Here is a 19,550-nt window from a genome sequence, read left to right on the forward strand (position 1 = left end):
CTTAGAAGCGGTCACTGTACACACCATCTTTGTCAGATGTCATCTTTTCTTTAAGATGATGTATTCTCAGTTCTTCAGCTGACTATAGTAAGAATCCTGGTGTATGCAATCGAGCTTGTTAATGTATGTATGCATCTGGAACATTTGCTTGGAGTAATGGTATTCGCTTACCTTTGTTGCTTTACTCCAGCTTGTAAGATGCAGGACAGACAACCACAAAGGTGACTCTATAACCTGGGCATTGCCTGCCGTTATTAGCACATTGCTCTGGACTAGGTCACTAGGATCACTGAGCTGGCATATATACATTTTCTAGCTTTTGCTGTTAGTAAAATCACAATAGTTTCTCTTTTCCTCACATTCTTTTCAACATTTGATATTGTCAGCTAGGTAGAAATGACTTCTCTTTAATTGCCCCCCCTTTACTATTAATGTATTAAAGTATGGTTTAAAGTGTATTACACAGGGATAAGTGTGTAGTTTATGAGTACTTAACCTAGCACGAGGCTCTGAGTTCATTCAGTTTCTACCACCCCCAATATATATATATATATATATATGTGTGTGTATATATATATATATATATATAAAATAATGTTCAGGCTTTTTGCTAAGTGGCAGACAAATCTGTTCTCCAGGAGAAACATCATTCTAGCTGATTCCTTCTACTGGTGGAAAAACAATACTATAAGCACTGTATAGTAGTGTATGCAGTGTAATACAACGGCTATACTATATTAAGTGTTTATAGTGTGTTAGAAATGATGCTAACTGCCCTGGACATTTAGTACTTGTAAGAATCCCATAAGATCAGTACCTAAAGCTAAGCATGATGGTGCACACCTCTAATCCCAGCACTCCAGGAGCTGAGGCAGGTGGATCTCAGGAATTTCAGACTAGCCAGAGCTACACAGTGAGACCCTGTCTTTTAAGGAGGTGGGGGGAGAAAAAAGAAAAGAAAGATTAACACCTTATTGCACAGATGAAGAAAACAATTCAGAAAAGTTAATGGTCTCACACTTACTGTGGTCACACTTTTACTAAGAAGTAAGCCAGAGTTTTACATAGCAGTCTAATGTCAGAGCTTGTGTTTTTTAAGGCTTGATGTTGTTGGGAAAAATCTTAGGGCAGGAGTAAGTGGTTGCTAGTTTTTCTTGTTGGTTTGTCTATTAAATGAACTTCAATTTGAGCTCTCCCCACCCCCAGTGATAGACTTCTTTCTTATTATTCCTAGTTGTAGGTTTGAGCCGATTTTTCTTTTTGGCTCTTATCCACTAGCTTCTTTTCCTGTAATATTTTTTGCAGGGGATGAGGGGCTCACCTGCCTCTACTGGGATTATAGGCATGAGGTGCAGACCTGGCTTTTAACTAATCCATTATACCTCATGTACTCCATCTAATTCCTCCTCCCACCCCTGATTTGCAACTTTGATATGCCTTATAAATCACATGGACATTTTTTAAATTTAATCTTTTGGATTTTACATATGTGTATGTGTGCACACAAGACATTAGTTCAGTTTTCTCTCCCTGTGTGGGTGAGTTGGTCAGCAAAAAGAAATGGTGGGGGTGGTGATTGCTGCAAAATGAAATTCCTTACTTCTTCTTTAAGGGGTTTTCCATACCATTTCTCTGAGTTTATCACTTACTGGTTCTTGAATCCACAAGTTTGCGAACTTCATGCTTATTGACCTGGATACTGTCTTTCACCCTTATTATACACAGCTCCTCAACCTCCTCTCTCTCTCTTCGGTATTATATTCTACTTGAAGATTTTCTTTAGTGTGTGACTCATTTGATTACTTGCATCAAGTCTGTTGCTTGAGCAAGGAGCAGCCTAAATCTTGATCTCCTGTGTCTGCCTATGTGAGTCCATTCCAGACCATGGCAAAGGATTAGATGAGCTGACCTAGATAGACCCTTAGAATCTCTTTTATGATTTATTCCTAGGGTCTTCAGAGCATAATAATGACGCATGTTATTACTACTAGTTTAATTATCAGATTAACTTTGTTACATTCTGTATAGTAAAATTTGTCCTCTAATGTAAGTTGAAAATTGTAATGCAAGTTGAAAATTGAAGCTGACTCCTTTAATAATTGACTGATCTTGTCAAAGACTGACAAGCATGATGCAGGAAGTAGAATCTGAAGTAGGCGTTAAAGGATAGACACAGGTGTAGCTTTCCTGGTAGTGAAGAGCTTTGCCAGGGGATTCTAGCTAAGGGGGATGAATGTGCAAGGGTTGAAACAGAAACACTGAAAAAAAGACCAGTGTGAGTAATTGCTTTTTTGCTTTTACTGAGGTTTCTAATTTTGGAAACAAAACTAAATAGCTTGGAATCAAACTCTGATAATTCGGCCAAGGTTCCCGCAGTAGTAGATACTTGTATGTTCTATGAAGTGATTTGTCTTTTTCTTTTCTTTTTTTAAAGACATATTTATTTATTTTTATTTGATGTATGAGCGCATATGCATCCACAGGCCAGAAGAGGGCATCAGATTCTCTTACAGATGGTCATGAGCCACCATGTGGTTGCTGGGAATTGAACTCAGGACCTCTGGAAGAGCAGTCAGAGCAGTTTTTTTTTTTTTTTTTTAAAGATTTATTTATTTATTATATGTAAGTACACAGTAGCTGTCTTCAGACACTCCAGAAGAGGGCATCAGATTTCGTTATGGATGGTTGTGAGCCACCATGTGGTTGCTGGGATTTGAACTCAGGACCTTTGGAAGAGCAGTCGGTGCTTTTGACCCAACCGAGCCATCTCTCGCCAGCTCCCGTCAGAGCAGTCTTAACTGCTGAGACATCTCTCCATCCCCAATTTGTCTTTTTCTTGATTGACAAAAAGTAATTGCAAGACTGTGCATCTTGAGTGCATGCTGAAATCTTGCTGGTTCATGTAAGTTGATGGTCACTGCTGGGTCTCCTTGGGAATCACAGAGAGGCATACAGGCTCTCCCCTCCCTGCTGATTCAGTTCCCTCTGCTTGTCTAGTTGAGCCATCTTGGTCAGCCTTTCCCTTTCTTGTTAATCTCCACATTCTAGTTAGCAACACAATGCTTGTAGGTATAGCCTGTGAGTTTTTCCAGCTTCCTTGTATCTTATAGATTCTGGGTAAAGAGTGTTGGACATGTTTTGTTTCAAAGGCAATCACTTATTTTCTTATTTCTCTTCCTTTACAGACCTAGAGGATCAAGTCATAATGGGAGCATTTTTAGACAAGCCAAAGATGGAGAAGCATAATGCCCAGGGGCAGGGGAATGGGTTACGATACGGCCTAAGCAGCATGCAAGGTTGGCGAGTTGAAATGGAGGACGCACACACGGCTGTGATCGGTTTGCCAAGTGGACTTGAGACATGGTCATTCTTTGCTGTATATGATGGGCATGCTGGTTCTCAGGTTGCCAAATACTGCTGTGAGCACTTGTTAGATCACATCACCAATAACCAGGATTTCAGAGGATCTGCAGGAGCACCTTCTGTGGAGAACGTAAAGAATGGAATCAGAACAGGGTTTCTGGAGATTGATGAACACATGAGAGTTATGTCAGAGAAGAAACATGGTGCAGATAGAAGCGGGTCAACAGCTGTGGGCGTCTTAATCTCTCCCCAACATACTTATTTCATTAACTGTGGAGACTCGAGAGGTTTACTTTGTAGGAATAGAAAAGTTCACTTCTTCACACAAGACCATAAACCAAGTAACCCGCTGGAAAAAGAACGAATTCAGAATGCAGGGGGCTCGGTGATGATTCAGCGTGTCAATGGCTCTCTGGCTGTATCGAGGGCCCTTGGGGATTTCGATTACAAATGTGTCCATGGAAAAGGTCCCACAGAGCAGCTTGTCTCCCCAGAGCCCGAAGTCCATGATATTGAAAGGTCTGAAGAAGATGACCAGTTCATCATCCTTGCATGCGATGGCATCTGGGACGTCATGGGGAACGAAGAGCTCTGTGACTTTGTGAGATCCAGACTTGAAGTCACTGATGACCTTGAGAAAGTTTGCAATGAAGTAGTCGACACCTGCTTGTATAAGGTAGCCAGATGTTTTTCTTCAGTCAACTTTGTACCATTAGTTACTATTCCACTTTAATCATCTTGGAGCCTGGAGATCTCAAAAACAATTTTTTGACACAAATATAGGATATTCTTTACCAACTAAAAATAAAGGGATAGTTTAGAAATTAGCCAGTTACTACCGTGTGTGTGCAAGAGTTGCATCTACTGTGTGTGTGTGTGTGTGTGTGTGTGTGTTCATTCATTCTCTTCTCATGCACACCAGAAAGAGAATCACATTACAGGGACTACAGCAGATGATTGTGAGCCATGTGGTTGCTGGGAATTGAACTCAGGACTTCTGGAAGAGCAGCCAGCGCTCTTTACCGCTGAGCCATGTCTCCAGCCCCCAAGTACTTAGGCTTTATAGCACTACAGAAGAATATTAGAGATTCTATCCACGTGCATGAGAGAGAGGGTGGGAAAGTTTGTGACTCAGTATTGTACGTCCTAGAAGTGCTTTGGAACTCTAGTTCAGCAAGTGGAGCATCCATACAAAAGAACTGAATGAATATTGGGTATGGTGCAGTACAAAATAGTCTTGGATGAGGAGTCAAAAGGACTTGGTATGAGAACCCATGACTTGAGGTAAGCTTTTGTTTGTTATATAAAAAGAACAGAGATGACCCTGTCTGGGGCTGTTGACTATTAGGAGGGTACAGTGGAAACGCGTACATAGATAAGCTGGTTGAGCCCCTTTATATAAAAGATAAGGAGGCTGAAGCCTGAGAAGGTTCTGTGGACTTAAGAGTCAAGAGTCAAGGCCTACCTCTGTTACTTTTGTACTCTTCAGTCTTAAATTGCTCAACCTCTTCTAGAAGGCTGTATAATATAGATATCTATATTATATAGATATTTGTGTGTATATGTGTGTACTCTGGACTGATAGATGATAAATCCATAGTCAAAACATGCTTGTAACTTGCCTGGAGGACTCGGCACTCTCTTCTAAGTGGGTCCTTGACTTTGGCCCATTGTCTCTGCCATGCTGTTCTACTTTGCCAGTGCTGTTCCATGACTCACTACTGGAAAACAGACTTTATGTATCCGTAAAACCTTAATTCCGCCAAAAGGAAAGTTGATGTAGCATCCAGCCTGTGAGGTTTCAAAGGGCAGCAGAGTGACAGCCTGCTAGTGTGCCTTGGGGACCTGAGCAACAGCAAGGTGCAATAGCAGAGAGCAAAGTGCATGAAGAACAAGGTGCATGCAGACTTTGTCGCACTCAGTGTATGGCCCAGCAGCCTTTCACTAGGTTCCCTGGAGAGTGCTGTAGAGTTAAGTGACAGACACTAGCTAAATAAAAACCTGGTGAATTGTTAAATTTGGATAGTAATAAGTTACTGAAATTATACTTTTTTTCTATGCCATTTCAGAATAGTGCAGTATCTTAGCATTTGCCATATTTACAACTTTCCTCATAAGAGTCTGTCTTTGAAATTAAAATTTGTTTAATATATATAAGATCAGTTTTTCCATATAGCTAAATAAAATATTAAAAGCAAAGACAGTGTAAGGCTATCAGTTCTGGCACAGCGACTTGAATAATTTAGAGTCACTTTCTAAATTTATTTTTTATTATACAAGATATATAATATAGATTATAAATGTATAAAGTTTGGGTCGGGCATGGTGGCACACAGCTTTTAATCTCAGCACAAGGCAGAAGTAGGCGGATCTCTGAGTTTGAGGCCAGACTGGTATACAGAGTGAGTTCCAGGACAAGCAAATCTCTGTTAAAACTTGATCTAGTTTCCTTTTGAGTGGGTATTTGTACTTCAGAACATGCTTTAAGCCAATACCAGTGTACATTTGTGAAACTTGTAAAGACCAGCACTTTCGGTCTCTGTCCTGTTTCATGGCGTGTGTGGCTGTATGATACGCATGTGGGTAGGTAGCACAAGTGGCCACCAAAGAATACCTCCACATTGGATGTAACCTGGAACGGATTCCTCTGGGGTGCTGGTGATAGTTAAATGGAGGCACCTGACCTCCCACATACCTGCCTATTCTCCTTACAAATAAACAAAGTAGTTATGATTGGCAAGTTATAAAAATAATCAAGGTTTTAAAAAAATAGAAGGAAAATCAAATACTTTCTTGACCTTTTCTTTCCAGGGAAGTCGAGACAACATGAGTGTGATTTTGATCTGTTTTCCAAGTGCACCCAAAGTCTCGGCAGAGGCGGTGAAGAAGGAGGCGGAGCTGGACAAGTACCTGGAGAGCAGAGTAGAAGGTGGATCATTAACAAAAATAAATAAGTAGCTTTCTTTCAAAACAAAACCTTCCACACAAAGTCTAACCTTTTAGAAAGGTTTTAGTCCATTACATGCCTTTAGCATGTAGTACTAGTGTGGAAAGGACGTTCTGTAGTAACCATTTGTTTAGCTGTGTTCCCTGGGCCCTGTGCACTATGGTTAGGAAACTTCCAAGTGACTGAAGCATGGCTCTAAGATTCTTGCTAAACCCACTGGCATGTGTAATGTCATGCCAGGCAAGCCTGAGTATCCTCCTCTGAAAAGACGTACTGCAAGTCTCTGGAATATTTTTAATTACCTGTGTTTGGTTGGTTGGATTTTGGGTGGTTTTGTTTTGTTGGTTTTGGTTTTGAGAACGTGAAGGTCAAATGTTTAGCAACAACTGTCGGGTCCCACAGCTTTGAAACTCTGCTTTCAGCTGGTTCACGGCTTTCCTCCTGAGCCATGAGCAGTTTGAGCTTACAACACAGACCTGGCAGGAATTCCCAGATGAATCAAGAAAGTAGCTTGCAACCCCAGGAGTGTGAATCTGATGTCTCTGCAGATCACTTTAGAGTAGAACAAATGGAAAGTGTTTGTACCTCAAAAAAAAAAAAAAAAAAAAAGCAATGCATTTAAGTATTTGGAGAAATTAATCTTTTGTTGGTGGGGTTTGGTTACTTGGTTGTGGAACTTGGGACCAAATCTAAGGTTTTTTGCACAGAAGGGAAGTATTTCCCTCTGTGGCACACCTCGGCCCTTACGTGATCTTTGATAATGCTGTTCACCACGCATAAAATAAGCATTGTCTCCCCTGTGCGTACACACAATGCATATGGATCATGTAGGCCCTATAAGCAGAAACACTTCCATGTAAAAAGTGTGTTTGACTCTTCTGATACCATAATTGGCATGCAAGCTTCAATCTGCCATGTCCTTGCATCTCATTGTGTCTTCATTATTAAAATTAGTGTGCATCTTAATTTTATTTTCTCCATTTCAGTTGCTTGATTTCATTTGTAATCTGCCTATTAGCATCATGTTTGGTTTTGGTTGTCAGTGTTTCTAGAGACCGGAGACGGTCTTGTTCTTCTTACCCCCTCCCTCCTTGTATGGTAATGTCTGTGTTTGTACTGTTTAGTATTTCATTCATTGAGTGTACTAGTCAGTGCATTTTTTCTCACTATTTTAAGGTTCTTGTAACTTTTTATATCTTAAGTAATTTCAATATGTTATTTGTAGATAAAACAGTAAAGTTAAAAATACTTAGAATGTTACAGGGTGAGTGGTCTAAATTGCTGATCGGTAGAAAAATATGCAGCCAAAAAATATGTATAGGGTTAAGTTCCTATTGATGTCTTGGCACTTTAACCTGGGCATATGTTTTATTGGTATAAAGAATTAATAAATACCTTAGTATTTTTACTGTGAAGTGATATCCAGTTTTTGGAATGAATTGCTATTTTTCTCTTTAAGCGTGCTTTATTTTAAAGTAAATTTTTGGTGGAATTATCAAACATTCACTACATACATATAACTTTATAAGTTTTATATTTCATACTATCAAGTGAGAGTTGCCATCTGGGCAGAGTTTACATTAGTAGTCAATATTTTTGCTATATTCAAGTGTTTTAACATGCAGTTGGAGGTAATGTCATAAATTAAGATGCAACTAGAGAGAAAATGATGTTCGGTAAAGCTGCTGCTATTTAAAGGCATAGAATGTGACTTTGCACTGTAAATGATGTATGTCTTAAATGAAGATACACAGCTTCTAAAGCAGGCACCAAATACCTTTTTAAATACATGCCTTGACTAAGTTGTTGTGGCCCTACTAAGCCTCATTGATTTGCTGTCGACCGTTTTGGCCTGTGTGACTCCACCATTGGGAAGGATAATGCTTCCCTCCTGCTGCTGTGTCCGCCTTCACTGAAGGCTGCTTGTCCTTATGAAGGCGGAGTGCTGCTGTGCTGCGGTCCTTGGGCCCTTTAAGGTCATGCTTACCTGCGTGACCTTCCCACCACTGCTACTCACCTGGCTCCCTGAAAAGTTGCTAATGTGAGGGAGCACTTTATTAAGGAAGGTGTGGGGGGGGATTATGTTTGTGTCTGTGTTCATGAAACATAAGAGAATTTCGTGGCATACATATTCTTTATGAAGGTATCAAGTCTTTTACAGTCTGTTAAATTGTATAGTCCAAGAACAATTAAAAGAATTTCCTTCTCATTCAATATTTTCTAGAAGCCAAAGGAAGAGGGAGGGATAGTGTAATTGTTCAGTTTAAATGATTGTCCCACATCAAATAAGAGATTCTAATTGTTTCTAAAGCTTTTATTATTCATAAAATATTTTTCCTGTATTCTTCACAATTAAAATATCCTAACATTTTCGTGAAGATGTAAGCTACATCAGATACAGTGGGGTTTTTACTTAGGACTGAAACCATCATTGGTTAAATTTATCATCAGTGTTCATTTCTCTTGTATCTAGAGCTCTAATCAAATGATTGTATTAGCTTAGTAGACACTGTGTTGTGTGTTACAGTGTTAGATTGTGAACTTGTGTAGCTTAGGTAAGCATCAAACCCCTTTATTTTTGTATAGTAGATTTTCAGCACTAGAACCATGTAGAAAATCAATATGCCAAAATGTTAAAGATTACACAATAAAGGAACTTGGCAAACCAAATCTGAGATCCTTGCTTTTTGTTCAGATTTAAGACTGCTTTATTTTGTTTTGTTTTTGTTTTAAGGAAAAGAAGGCATACAATAATTTAACACATGGTAAAATTTGGCTTTTATTTTAGAAAGACAATTTTGAACCATTTAAAGAGATTTTATGGGTAGCAGTGTCTGTTTAACTTGTGCTTCAATTGTGAAGTAATTAGAGGCTTGGTCAGAATGAAAAGTTTTCATGTGCATTGTTAATTTCAAAGGTGCTTACACTTGGAGAACTAAAATGATAATTTCTTGCCTGGGCAGCAAAGAAAATTTCTTAATGTAAATATTGAGAAACAAAAAAGTTGCAAATGCCTTTAGCTGAAATTTGCACTGAAAATAAATATGCTAAGTTTCCAATGATGCCTTGTACTTAGTTTAGAGCTGGGCTAAGGCTCTTTGTTTACAACTTGGGATGTTTTGTGATAAGAGTAACACTGCATCAGTAGTGCATACCTAGTGACTGGATGCTTTGAAACTAATTTTAAATGCATCTGTACAGCTTTATTTTTGTCATGAAATTTAGACCTTTTTCATTTAAAGCCTTGCTTAAATAACAAGGGAAGGGAATGGTGTTTGTGTCTATGTGTCATTTAAAGATATAGTAGAGGAAAATGGGTCTGCAGAGTGATGCTCAGGTATATAATTTGCATGCTATTTAAGTCATGTTGCAACTATAAAGATATAGGTTAAAATAATAGCGACAAATATGTAAATTGCTCTTATTTAATTTTATATGTGCAATGTATTATATTGGGTAAAGTACAGAAAACTTGTATTCAGTGTAAGGCAGGAGTTGACCTCCTCAGCAGCACCTGGTCAGCATCTTGGAAAAGGGATCCTTATTTGTACACACAAGTCAGAACAAGTTAATAACTAAAGAGTACTTTCTCTTTTCACATTTTTGTCCTATTTTTATTCATTGAAGTAAATAGTTTGTCTTTTTCTGCATCCTTTTGTTCTTTTATTTTTGAGGATCAGTGATTAATTTTATCCTAGTTCAGAAAATCTCAAGCTCGTGTAGTCAAAGTAAATAATGTCTGTGATAACCTAAGATACTTTAATTTCAGTGTTTTAAAAATTGAGTTTTGATAACACTTACAAAAAAAGTACTTCTGATTCCCAGAAATCATAAAGAAGCAGGTGGAAGGCGTCCCTGACTTAGTCCACGTGATGCGCACGTTAGCCAGTGAGAACATCCCCAGCCTCCCACCAGGGGGTGAATTGGCAAGCAAGTGAGTATGCCGTGCATGCCCTTGGCTGTTGTGTGTAGATAACTGCGAATGCTCCTAATCTCGGAAGCCTCTTCACTGTTGGGAACTAGGCTTGTTGGGGATCAGTACTTGAATGTCAGTTACTGTTTGTGACTGAGCATCCTTAGTGGAAGCTTGGGGAACAAAGAATAACTGAGATAATATTGTGAAAGGATATTTTAAATGAAATTAAATGACACTACAAAAAGTGTAATTGGGTATAGTAACAGTGGTGGTAAGATTTCCTTTAATGGTTATAACACTTTAAGGATTGTCTTCAATCTGGGCAATGTTTTCTACATGTCCTTATTTTCCAGTATTTTATTGTTGACTAGTGGATACTGTCAGAAAGGGTAGACAGACACTTCCCTTCCTATTGCTTCATAGAACCATACTAACTTGAGGTAGCTATTATATTAAGTGTATATATCTGTAGTTAACAATATACATTGTGGAATTTAAGGTGGTTTTTTCTTTCTTATTTTAGTGCTTGGCACAGAGGGATATTGTGATCATTTCTTTAATCTTCCGTAGTTTGCACATTAGCTATAGTTTTTGTGATCTTTTCACCAGGGATTGCAAAGCCTCCTACTCAGACTTGTATTTTTTGAAAACTTTTCATTCCATGACCATCTCCAACTAAGACTGTCTGTAAAGTTGCTTCCAGTCAATTTTAGAAGGAGGATATAACATGTGTGTGTGTGTGCGTGCGTGGGCGGGCACGTACATGTGTGTGGGTGGATGTGGGTGTGTGTTTGTGCGGGCTTGCTAGGCAAGTACTTTGTCATTTAAGTATCAAAGGGTTATCCTTGTTTTTTTTTTGTTTTGTTTTGTTTTGTTTTTTGTTCCTTGTTTTTGTTTTGTTTTTTGAGATATGGTATAGTCCTTGTATATATAGTCCAGGCTGTCTCCTACCTCAGGTAATCTTGCCTCAGCTGCACATGCTGAGATTCTAGGCCTGTGCTACTACACAAAGCCAGATTATTAAAATAAAATAAAAATAAAAACTAATTCCTATACTTGTTATAGAAGTATTCAACATTTTAGGGTTTTTTTTTTGGTAGGAGTTTTTTTTAAGGGATGTTAAGAAAAGCAAAGACAATATATACGATAGATTATTATAGCATGTTAAAGTTGCTTCTACTCTGAAAGTACGGTCTTACCTTTAACCAGAATGTCTTAAGATTGGTATTGGTGTTGCGCACTTGTAGCTCAAATTGAAGTAGGGGCACACACACACACAGACTTTTGAGTGTGTGCGCATGTGTACATGCATGTGTTTGAGTACATGGATGCAGAGGCCAGACGTTACATGCGGTAGACAACCTCTTCCTCTGCTGTCCTACTTATGTTTGACATTGGGACTCTCACTGACCCCAGAACCCAATCGCTAGCTGACCAGTAAGGGCCAGGGTTCTCCAGGCCTCTGCCTCTCCGCTAGTGCCAAAGTTACAGACACAGGCCACCGTGTGGATGCTGGCATCCCGGTGCAGGCCTGCTCTTGTGAGATACACTTTTTTTTTTTTTTTTTTTTGCCAGCTGATCTGTTAACTCCCTAAGGTTATTCTGTCCCTCTCCCTCTCCTCTCTCCCTCTCTGCCCCCCACCACTCCCCCTCATTGTGTAAAGGCACCTAAGCCAAGCCTAATGGCCTGCCTTTTAAACCCTCTGGAACCCATATCGTAAAAATCGAGGAATTCCTGCAAACTGTCCTCTGACCTCTCGTTTGCATGTGCACACAGTAAGTAAATGAATGTTAGAGAAAGACCAGCTGGTGGTTTGTTAAAATAAATATTTGTATGTTAAACTGCTTTCTGCTCTAGTATTCTCTAGAGCAGTTGGGAACATATATTCTGCTTTACAGTAATGGTGCCTCTGCACCAGGACACAGGTGTCTTAGACAGGCTTGGTGTTGTCAGCAGAGGCTCAAAGTGCAAGATTATTTTTTGGAGTTCTAATGAGCACCAAGCTAGGGGTTACTTTCTGAAGGATTGACTTTGTGTGTTTTTTAACATTTAGGCGGAATGTAATTGAAGCCGTTTACAATAGACTGAACCCTTACAAAAATGACGACACTGTGAGTAGCGTTCTCGCCCGCCCTGCTTTTCTCTCCCTGTGCTCAGTGCACACACCCTTCCCTGTGAGGCTGTTCTAGCCACAGACTGAATGAGTACTGTGAATTCTGCTTGCTCCAGTTCTTGCATATAGCAGTGGCTGAGGATATAAGCATGGTGAGTGGCACCTCTCACGCCAAAAAAGAAAATCTCTATCATCGATCAACTCCAGAAGACCTACCTTCACCATTTTTATTTAAGTTAGGAATCTCTTCACTCAGAATCTTGGATTATTCTGAGTTTCATGCGGAGTAGCAGTGGAATTGTGAGTGTTCATCTCCATGAAGTGTTTTTATGCTTACAAAGATCTTTGCCACAGGTCCTGAGGCTGTGCTAGAGAAGCCCTGCCAATAAGTCTTAGCATGGCAGAGTGTTGTGGTCTCTTAGCTGTTAACTTGGAGTCACTGAGAGCAGCTCTCACACATTCTGCAGCATAGCAAAGCTCACCAATGCCGTTTTCCTCCCACAATGCAATAAATTTAATGAAAAAAATGAACTTTTAAAATAACATAGGTGACACTTTATAATAATTCTCTTGGTTTAATGATATATTTATCCATCCTCACAGTGTTTTTCTAAATCAACGGGTTTATTTGTTTGCTTATGGAAAATGTTGGTGGGTGGGGCCAGGCCAAAACAAGTTTTAATTTTTTTTTAGTCAAACAGATTAAATATTAGTATTTCATATATGTATAAACATAAACTTTAAAAACCAAGTAAGTTCTGGAGATGAGTGTTATAGAGCTTGTCTTTCTGCATTAGTGTCTTTCTGAAGTGTACATTTTAGCATCTGGAAGATTTCCTTTAATGCCTTGTTTTGTTTGTTTTCCTATGTGAAGGATTCTGCGTCAACCGATGATATGTGGTAAAGCCGCTCACCCAGCCGTGGACTCACCTTCGCCTGCAAAGGGGAAGCCAGCTCATCCTTGCCGAGCCTTTACCATCCATCACCGACTTCACAGGAGGGTCTGACACGGGTGAGGACTGCAGCTTCAGCGATGGAACAGCTAGCCCAGAATGGATTTTCTTTTTTTATTGTAAATTTGAGACTTATGTAAGCGTGATTTCAAACCGTAATTCATGTTGTAAATCAGACTCCAGCAATTTTTGTTGTATGATTTTGGTTTTTGTAAAGTGTAATTGTCCTTGTACAAAGTGCTCATATTTAATTATGAACTGCTTTAAAATCACTATCAGTGAATGATAAAGGAAATTTGGCTTGTTGTGTGACACAACAGACATAGTCATGCTGTGTCTGGACTCGGTTGGGATAGGGAAAGCGGCAGCCACATAGCTGCATGCTACGTGCACACGATTAGGAAGAATTCCAAAAGCTTACACAGCTGTCACCCAGGCTCATGGAAACTGTCTCTGTTCCGGCGAGGACTGGCTCACTGATACAGCCATCGCTCTCACCTGTCTCTAGGATGTCCTCTCCTCGTAGCCAAGATATTGCAGCTGATCCTGTATATTCATGAGAGTATCTATCAATTTTGGGCTAACATGCCTTGATTCTCTTGCACCTCTTTATGAGTTCTTACATTTAATTACTAATTGGTAAGCAGCAGCTTCCTACACAGTAGGAGACTGCCACATTTTTTTCCTATCATGACTGGCTGGGCCTGCTGCTGTTCCTAGTAAGATATTCCGAATTCCATTTTATCAATAAAGCTTGGTTTAACAAACAAGACATGTAATCATGTATGCGTGATTCCTCGGTCACCCCGGCTTCAGACCCCACTCGGGGAGAGAAAGATGTCATGTTTCCTTAAACTGGATGATGGTGTTAGCATCCAGGTGCAGGTGGATCGGAAGATTGACGTCTGCTGTCTCCTAATCTGTTTTAATTGCGTTTCTTCCAGGCTGCTTACTTCTCATTAAGATGTGTGTCAGCTTGACTTTACCTACTGTTAATTAAAGTAATTGTCAAAGTTTGACAACCCTAACCCTGTGATAGATGTGTGTGTGTTGAATGTGTGTTTGCCTGTAACTTTTAATTGACCCACGTCTTTAGAATCTAAGAGGTTAAGATACATTTGTGATTTGAAATAAAAGCATGTTGATAATATTTAGCTGTTGGCCTTTAAAAATACATTTCACAGCTTGAGGAATTGTAGATATAAAACATGATTTAATTTTAGGCTTAACTCCCTCTGACTAAGCATGTAAGTTTTCCCGTCTGTCACATTATAGAGACTACTGTTCTGTACCTTCTGTGTCTCCGTCTCCTTAGGTGCTGTATTATCACCATGCGATCCATTCGGTTATAGGCAGATCCCAATAGGAAACGATCAAAGTACATCAGATACAAAGTCACAACTTTATGTATAAAAGTTAGCATAAGACATTTTGTTCTATTTGTTTCTTTTCCCCAAAACTTGGAAATAAACATGTTTATAATATACAGCCTTAAAGACAGTGTAAGGTTGAGGACGTATAGGAAAACACTGTGAAGTGTCGCAGACTCCAGTAGCTACAGCACCAGCTGGCTCCTCAGTATCCCTCTTACTTGTGAGGTGAATAAATGTAACTTAATTGTATTTAATTGATACTATAGTCCAGCATGAAGAAAATCTGAAGTACTCTTTATATTTGGAAATTCATAGCAGCCAGAATACAGAACCAATCCCAAACTTACAATAAATGCTTGATGTCTAAACCTGTGATAGAGTTGGGAGTATGGTAATATTCTAAGCTGTGGCTTTGCAGAGCTGTAAACGTGCATTGTATGAAACCCTGTGCTTCTGGTACAGACTGGCCGCTTGGCTGACAGCCGAAGCTGAGATCCTAACAGGCCTTCGTTCTACTGGGAAACCTTCAGTTTTTGAGATTGAAGCTTTCATGATGGAAAGCTGTGTATCACACTATAGCAGCTTGGTTAGAGCCTTGATATCAGAGAGTCTCAACAACAACAACAAAAAGGAAGTTAGAATATTCCTCTGGTGTCATTGACACCAAAGGTTGGAGTAAGGACCATGTGACCTGATGTGACTAGATCTTTCCACAAGAGTTGGCGTCATAGAACTACAGGAAGGAGGTGTGCATCATAAAAGCAGGTATGCTGGAAAGATGCCATCCTCTTTCCTGATAATTACCATCTCAGGACACAAATGCCTCAAATGTTTTGGAAGTTTGGCTTTTTTGGGGGCTTTGCTTTTTTTTTTTTTTTTTGGGAGGGAAAAAGAAGTTCTTGTGTGGTGGTAATGTAATATTCAGAGTATACTTTAATGTTAGTGAGAAATTCAGTTCTGCATAGCAGGCTTTTGCTAACTTACCTCTTGAAAGTTTTGTGTCTCTGGGCAGTGGTGGCGAACGCCTTTAATCCCAGCATCCGCAGGCAGAGGCAGGCGGATCTGTTGAGTTGGATGCCAGCCAGGGCTCCAGAGACACTGTTTGATCTCTTCACTTCAGAGCACTTCTCAGACATCATTACTTACTGTGCATTCACTTGACCCTAGGCCGTTATGTGGCTGTCCCTGCTGAACTTCTTAGGCCATGTAGTAGTAGAAGTAGGGGTGGGGCAGCCAGGTGTGGGGGTGTGCCTGTGGTCCTAGCACCCGAGAGGCTGCAGCAGGAGGATCATGGGCTTAAGAATAAACTGGGCCACAAAGTGACACCCTGTTTGGAAGGATTTTTTTTTAAAAGAAATTGACAATGAGTTATGTTGATACAAATTGTTTGAATTAGCTACTTACAATGTAAGTTTGAGCAGGTAAACCAGCCAAGCTCAGCTTTCCACAATGTAAAGTGTTCCCAAAGCACTGTTCTAGGTTAAGTGCGCCCCCGCCCCGGCACTGTAGAGAGAGACTGTAGGTCCTTGTTCTCAGGGAGTCCACCTTTGAGCAGAATTTAGAATCTACTGTATGTATTGTAAGTGGAGCATTCGAATAAATGAAGAAAACTATGGTGCCCACCTCCACCTCGCCCAGCACTTTCTTCAGCGAAGTAGGTCACCCAGAAGACTTAGTTTATCTCTTCATTTCCCAGAATGATTTAGTTGCTTCTCCCCAAAAGTTGAATACCATTCAATAGAAAATCACACCCAGCAGAAGAGTAAAGTGGACTGCTGAGGTGTCTTAGTGTCTATTCAGAGGACTCAGTTATCTGTAATAAATGACTCTTCCAACAGCAGCAAGTCACAAGTAATGGCTGTCCCAGGTTCCTTGGCATCCAGGAGGGACCTAGCGCAGGGCCTCCTGTAGGCTCACAGTACTTGGGTAAGTGGTCTCCACAGCACAGCATCGGTGTTCACAGGAAGCTGTTGGACTCTTCAGTGTGCTAGTATTCACAGTGGGCCATGCTGCCCTCCTTTCTGAACAAATTACTGGAGAATTTAACAAGTAGATTCCAAAGATGCTCATGTTTTGCTTTGACTTTTAATTTCAGACCTCTAATTCAGACTTTACTGATTTTACAATATAGAATTTGGTATTTGAAGAGTTGTAAATATTTTAGCATATAAATGTTTCTCATGGAGATTTTTCTTTGGAGGGACCTTCAAGGATATTATATATTCTCACTGATATAATAATGAAATGACCATTTTACATTTACTAGTCTTCTAACTAGTTTTAGGCATTTGAATGTCTTTAATTTTAGAAGCCTGGTTTTACATTATATCCTACAATAATGTGCTGTGTGTTTTGGTTTGCAGTTCTTTTAAATTATATAGTATTTCAGAATATGCTTAAAATATTTAAGAACCTGTTTTCTAAATGTATAGTACTTTATTGTTGTGTTGATCAGTCGCTCAGCTAAATGGTATTATTAGAATGCTCTGCAGTCGATGAACCTTGGCTCTGCCATATTGTCAAATGAGCATCTACCATTTAGGGTCAACTCAACACATCTCCTCCCTCTTGTCTCTGTATTCTGTTACTGACATGTGCTTTCTTCCTATCCAGTTAACCAGCAGGGTGGAGTATCAGAAAAACCCAGATTTTCAGTACTGCACAGCAGACTTTTGCTAACTTACCATTAAAAAATCTTATGTCCCTTAACAGGTGATTGTTAAAAAAAAAAAAAGAAAAAAAAAAAAAACCAATAAACTGGGCATTGGTGGTGAACACCTTTAAACCTAGCTCTTGGGAGGCAGAAGCAATCTGATCTCTGAGCTCAATCAAGGGCAGCCAGGGCAACACAGAAAAATCCTGTCTCAATTTCCCACACCACCAAAAGAGAAAAACTCAGATAGTATTCAAATTACATTTGCTTTTATGAGATGAGGAGATGTAGTTTAAGTTGAAATAATAAATGACCATTTTCCTTATCCTTCATAAAATATATCACCCTGACCTCCACTTCCTCTTCTCTCTTCCCATTCTTAAATAGAGAGAGCCCAATTTCATTCTGTTGAACAAGAAAGGCCATGTATTAACTGATCAAGACCAAGTCATACTGTGTTGCATTGAGCTTAAAGCAAGAAAACTTGGGATTTGGAGTAAGGGGGCCGGCAAAGATCACTGATGGCTTTAAAATCTGTAGAATGGTCTTTTTGAACCTGGCTGTCAGAACATCGCTGGTTTGTTTTCTACTTTGGCGATAGTCAGCACAAGACTGAGGCAAATTCAGTCTTATTTGCCATTTGCCACTTCTTTGGTCCAAACCCAATTTCCACTGGCAGCTTTCTCATTAAACTAAATGTTTAGGAAGATTGTTCATTTTATATAGTCCTGACGGATGAAAGACTCAGTAGTGTTGGTGTCTGTGTGGTCCTATTTGTATACAAGATCGTGTGGCTGTAAAGCAAAGTTGGATCTTGATTTTATACTTCAAACAGCACGGGTTTGTTCTTCAGGGGCTGCTTAAGCTTGCGGGGTTCACACCTTTGAGATGTGAATTTGAGGGACTGCACATAGGAAAATGCATACGGATGTATAAAACTCACCAAGAATGTCTTTCTGGCCTGCTCAAGACCCTCTGTTACAATGTAGGGCTACACAGACAAAACTTCCTTCTCCAACAAAGCTCCAGATACTCCAAGAGCATTAAAAATCTATCAGAAGGAATTGTTTGTTTCACTTTGGAAACAGTAGGGAGGCAGGTGGGCACCTGGCTTGAATCTGGTATTAAAGTTGGTTTGGTTTGTTTTTTTCTGAGGTCCTGGGTTGTGAATACCTATTTGTAAAGGTGGGGAAGCTAGTAACGGAGGTTGACACTAAGGTTTGCCATTCCTGAAATTCAACAACGGAAAGTGAAGTAGAAATGAGCTGTTTGTGGAGTGCTGCTGACCCTCTGTAGTGTTTGTACAGTGTATTATACATTAGCTTTCAGGGCTCACTCAGGTTCTAAGACTCCTTAACTACTAACTTAATTCAGATAGTTTAAAACAGGTGTTGTCTATCAGTGTAGAAGATTAACTATTGCTACAGAAGTTTCCATAATTCCATTGAAAAATAATTGTTAAATTTGTTGCCAAAATTTCATGCTAGGTTCTGGCTTGATTTATGTTTGTGGGAGTAAAAACAGAATTCATTGTTTTACCTGACCAGCCCATTGCTAACTCCATAGCACATGCACGGGAAGATACCGTGGCGCGCCGATGCTCAGCTGTGATCACTTCATTTCTAAGTGTTTTAAGTGGGGAGCAAAGTACATGTTAAAAGCATGTTGCATTAGATATAAATTCAGTTTTTTAAACTCTTACCAATGTAAGAACTGCAGAAATATTTTTCTTAAACCTAATATGTAACAGAGTCCTCCACTCTGCAGTTTATGTGACCCACAGTTTTAAAGCAATTCCATAAATGTATATTTTGTATTATGTACTGTTTCCTGGTCCAAAGAAAAATCTGTGAACTCAGTTCTAATTTTAAGGATGTACTTTTTGTTTTCTAGTTCTTTGAAAAATTGCATTCAGCCTGTGAATGGTTACAGATTGTATGTGAGATGAAAAGTCGAGCTCTCTGGTTTGCAAAATCGGTGCCGAAATAAAGCAGGCAAGTGCATCATGTGTGTGCTTATGATTGTTTGACTCTGCAAGGAGCGTGCTTGCTGTACCGAGGAATCTTAGAACTCTGGGAATTAGTTATTGAGTAATCTTAAGGGAATTTTTCCCCTAGTAGAACTCGGTAAATTGGATGATCAGATAAATCAAGTCATAATTTGACCTAGAGTTGTTTCTAATTTTAGGGAGGTAACTGGTAGCCACAAAGTGTGGGTTAATAGTTATTTTT

The 19,550-nt window shown here is 39.5% G+C and overlaps 1 protein-coding gene across 2 annotated transcripts in view; it reads left to right on the forward strand.

Moving 5' to 3' along the window:
• The window catches only part of Ppm1a (protein phosphatase 1A, magnesium dependent, alpha isoform), a 38,609-nt gene extending 19,287 nt beyond the window's left edge, over positions 1-19,322 (forward strand). Inside the window, exons 2-6 of one of the 2 annotated variants that reach the window (NM_008910.3) lie at positions 3,186-4,039; positions 6,175-6,292; positions 10,136-10,244; positions 12,281-12,338; positions 13,215-14,443. In NM_008910.3, the coding sequence (NP_032936.1) occupies positions 3,206-4,039; positions 6,175-6,292; positions 10,136-10,244; positions 12,281-12,338; positions 13,215-13,244 (1,149 nt within the window). In that variant the 5' untranslated portion in view covers positions 3,186-3,205 and the 3' untranslated portion in view covers positions 13,245-14,443. Of the gene's footprint in view, positions 1-3,185; positions 4,040-6,174; positions 6,293-10,135; positions 10,245-12,280; positions 12,339-13,214 lie in introns of both variants that reach the window. The other variant, XM_006515603.3, reaches the window with a different exon arrangement.
• Positions 19,323-19,550: the final 228 nt, after the last annotated feature.

This window comes from Mus musculus, chromosome 12 (genome assembly GCF_000001635.26).
Source record: "Mus musculus strain C57BL/6J chromosome 12, GRCm38.p6 C57BL/6J".
NCBI lineage: Eukaryota > Metazoa > Chordata > Mammalia > Rodentia > Muridae > Mus > Mus musculus.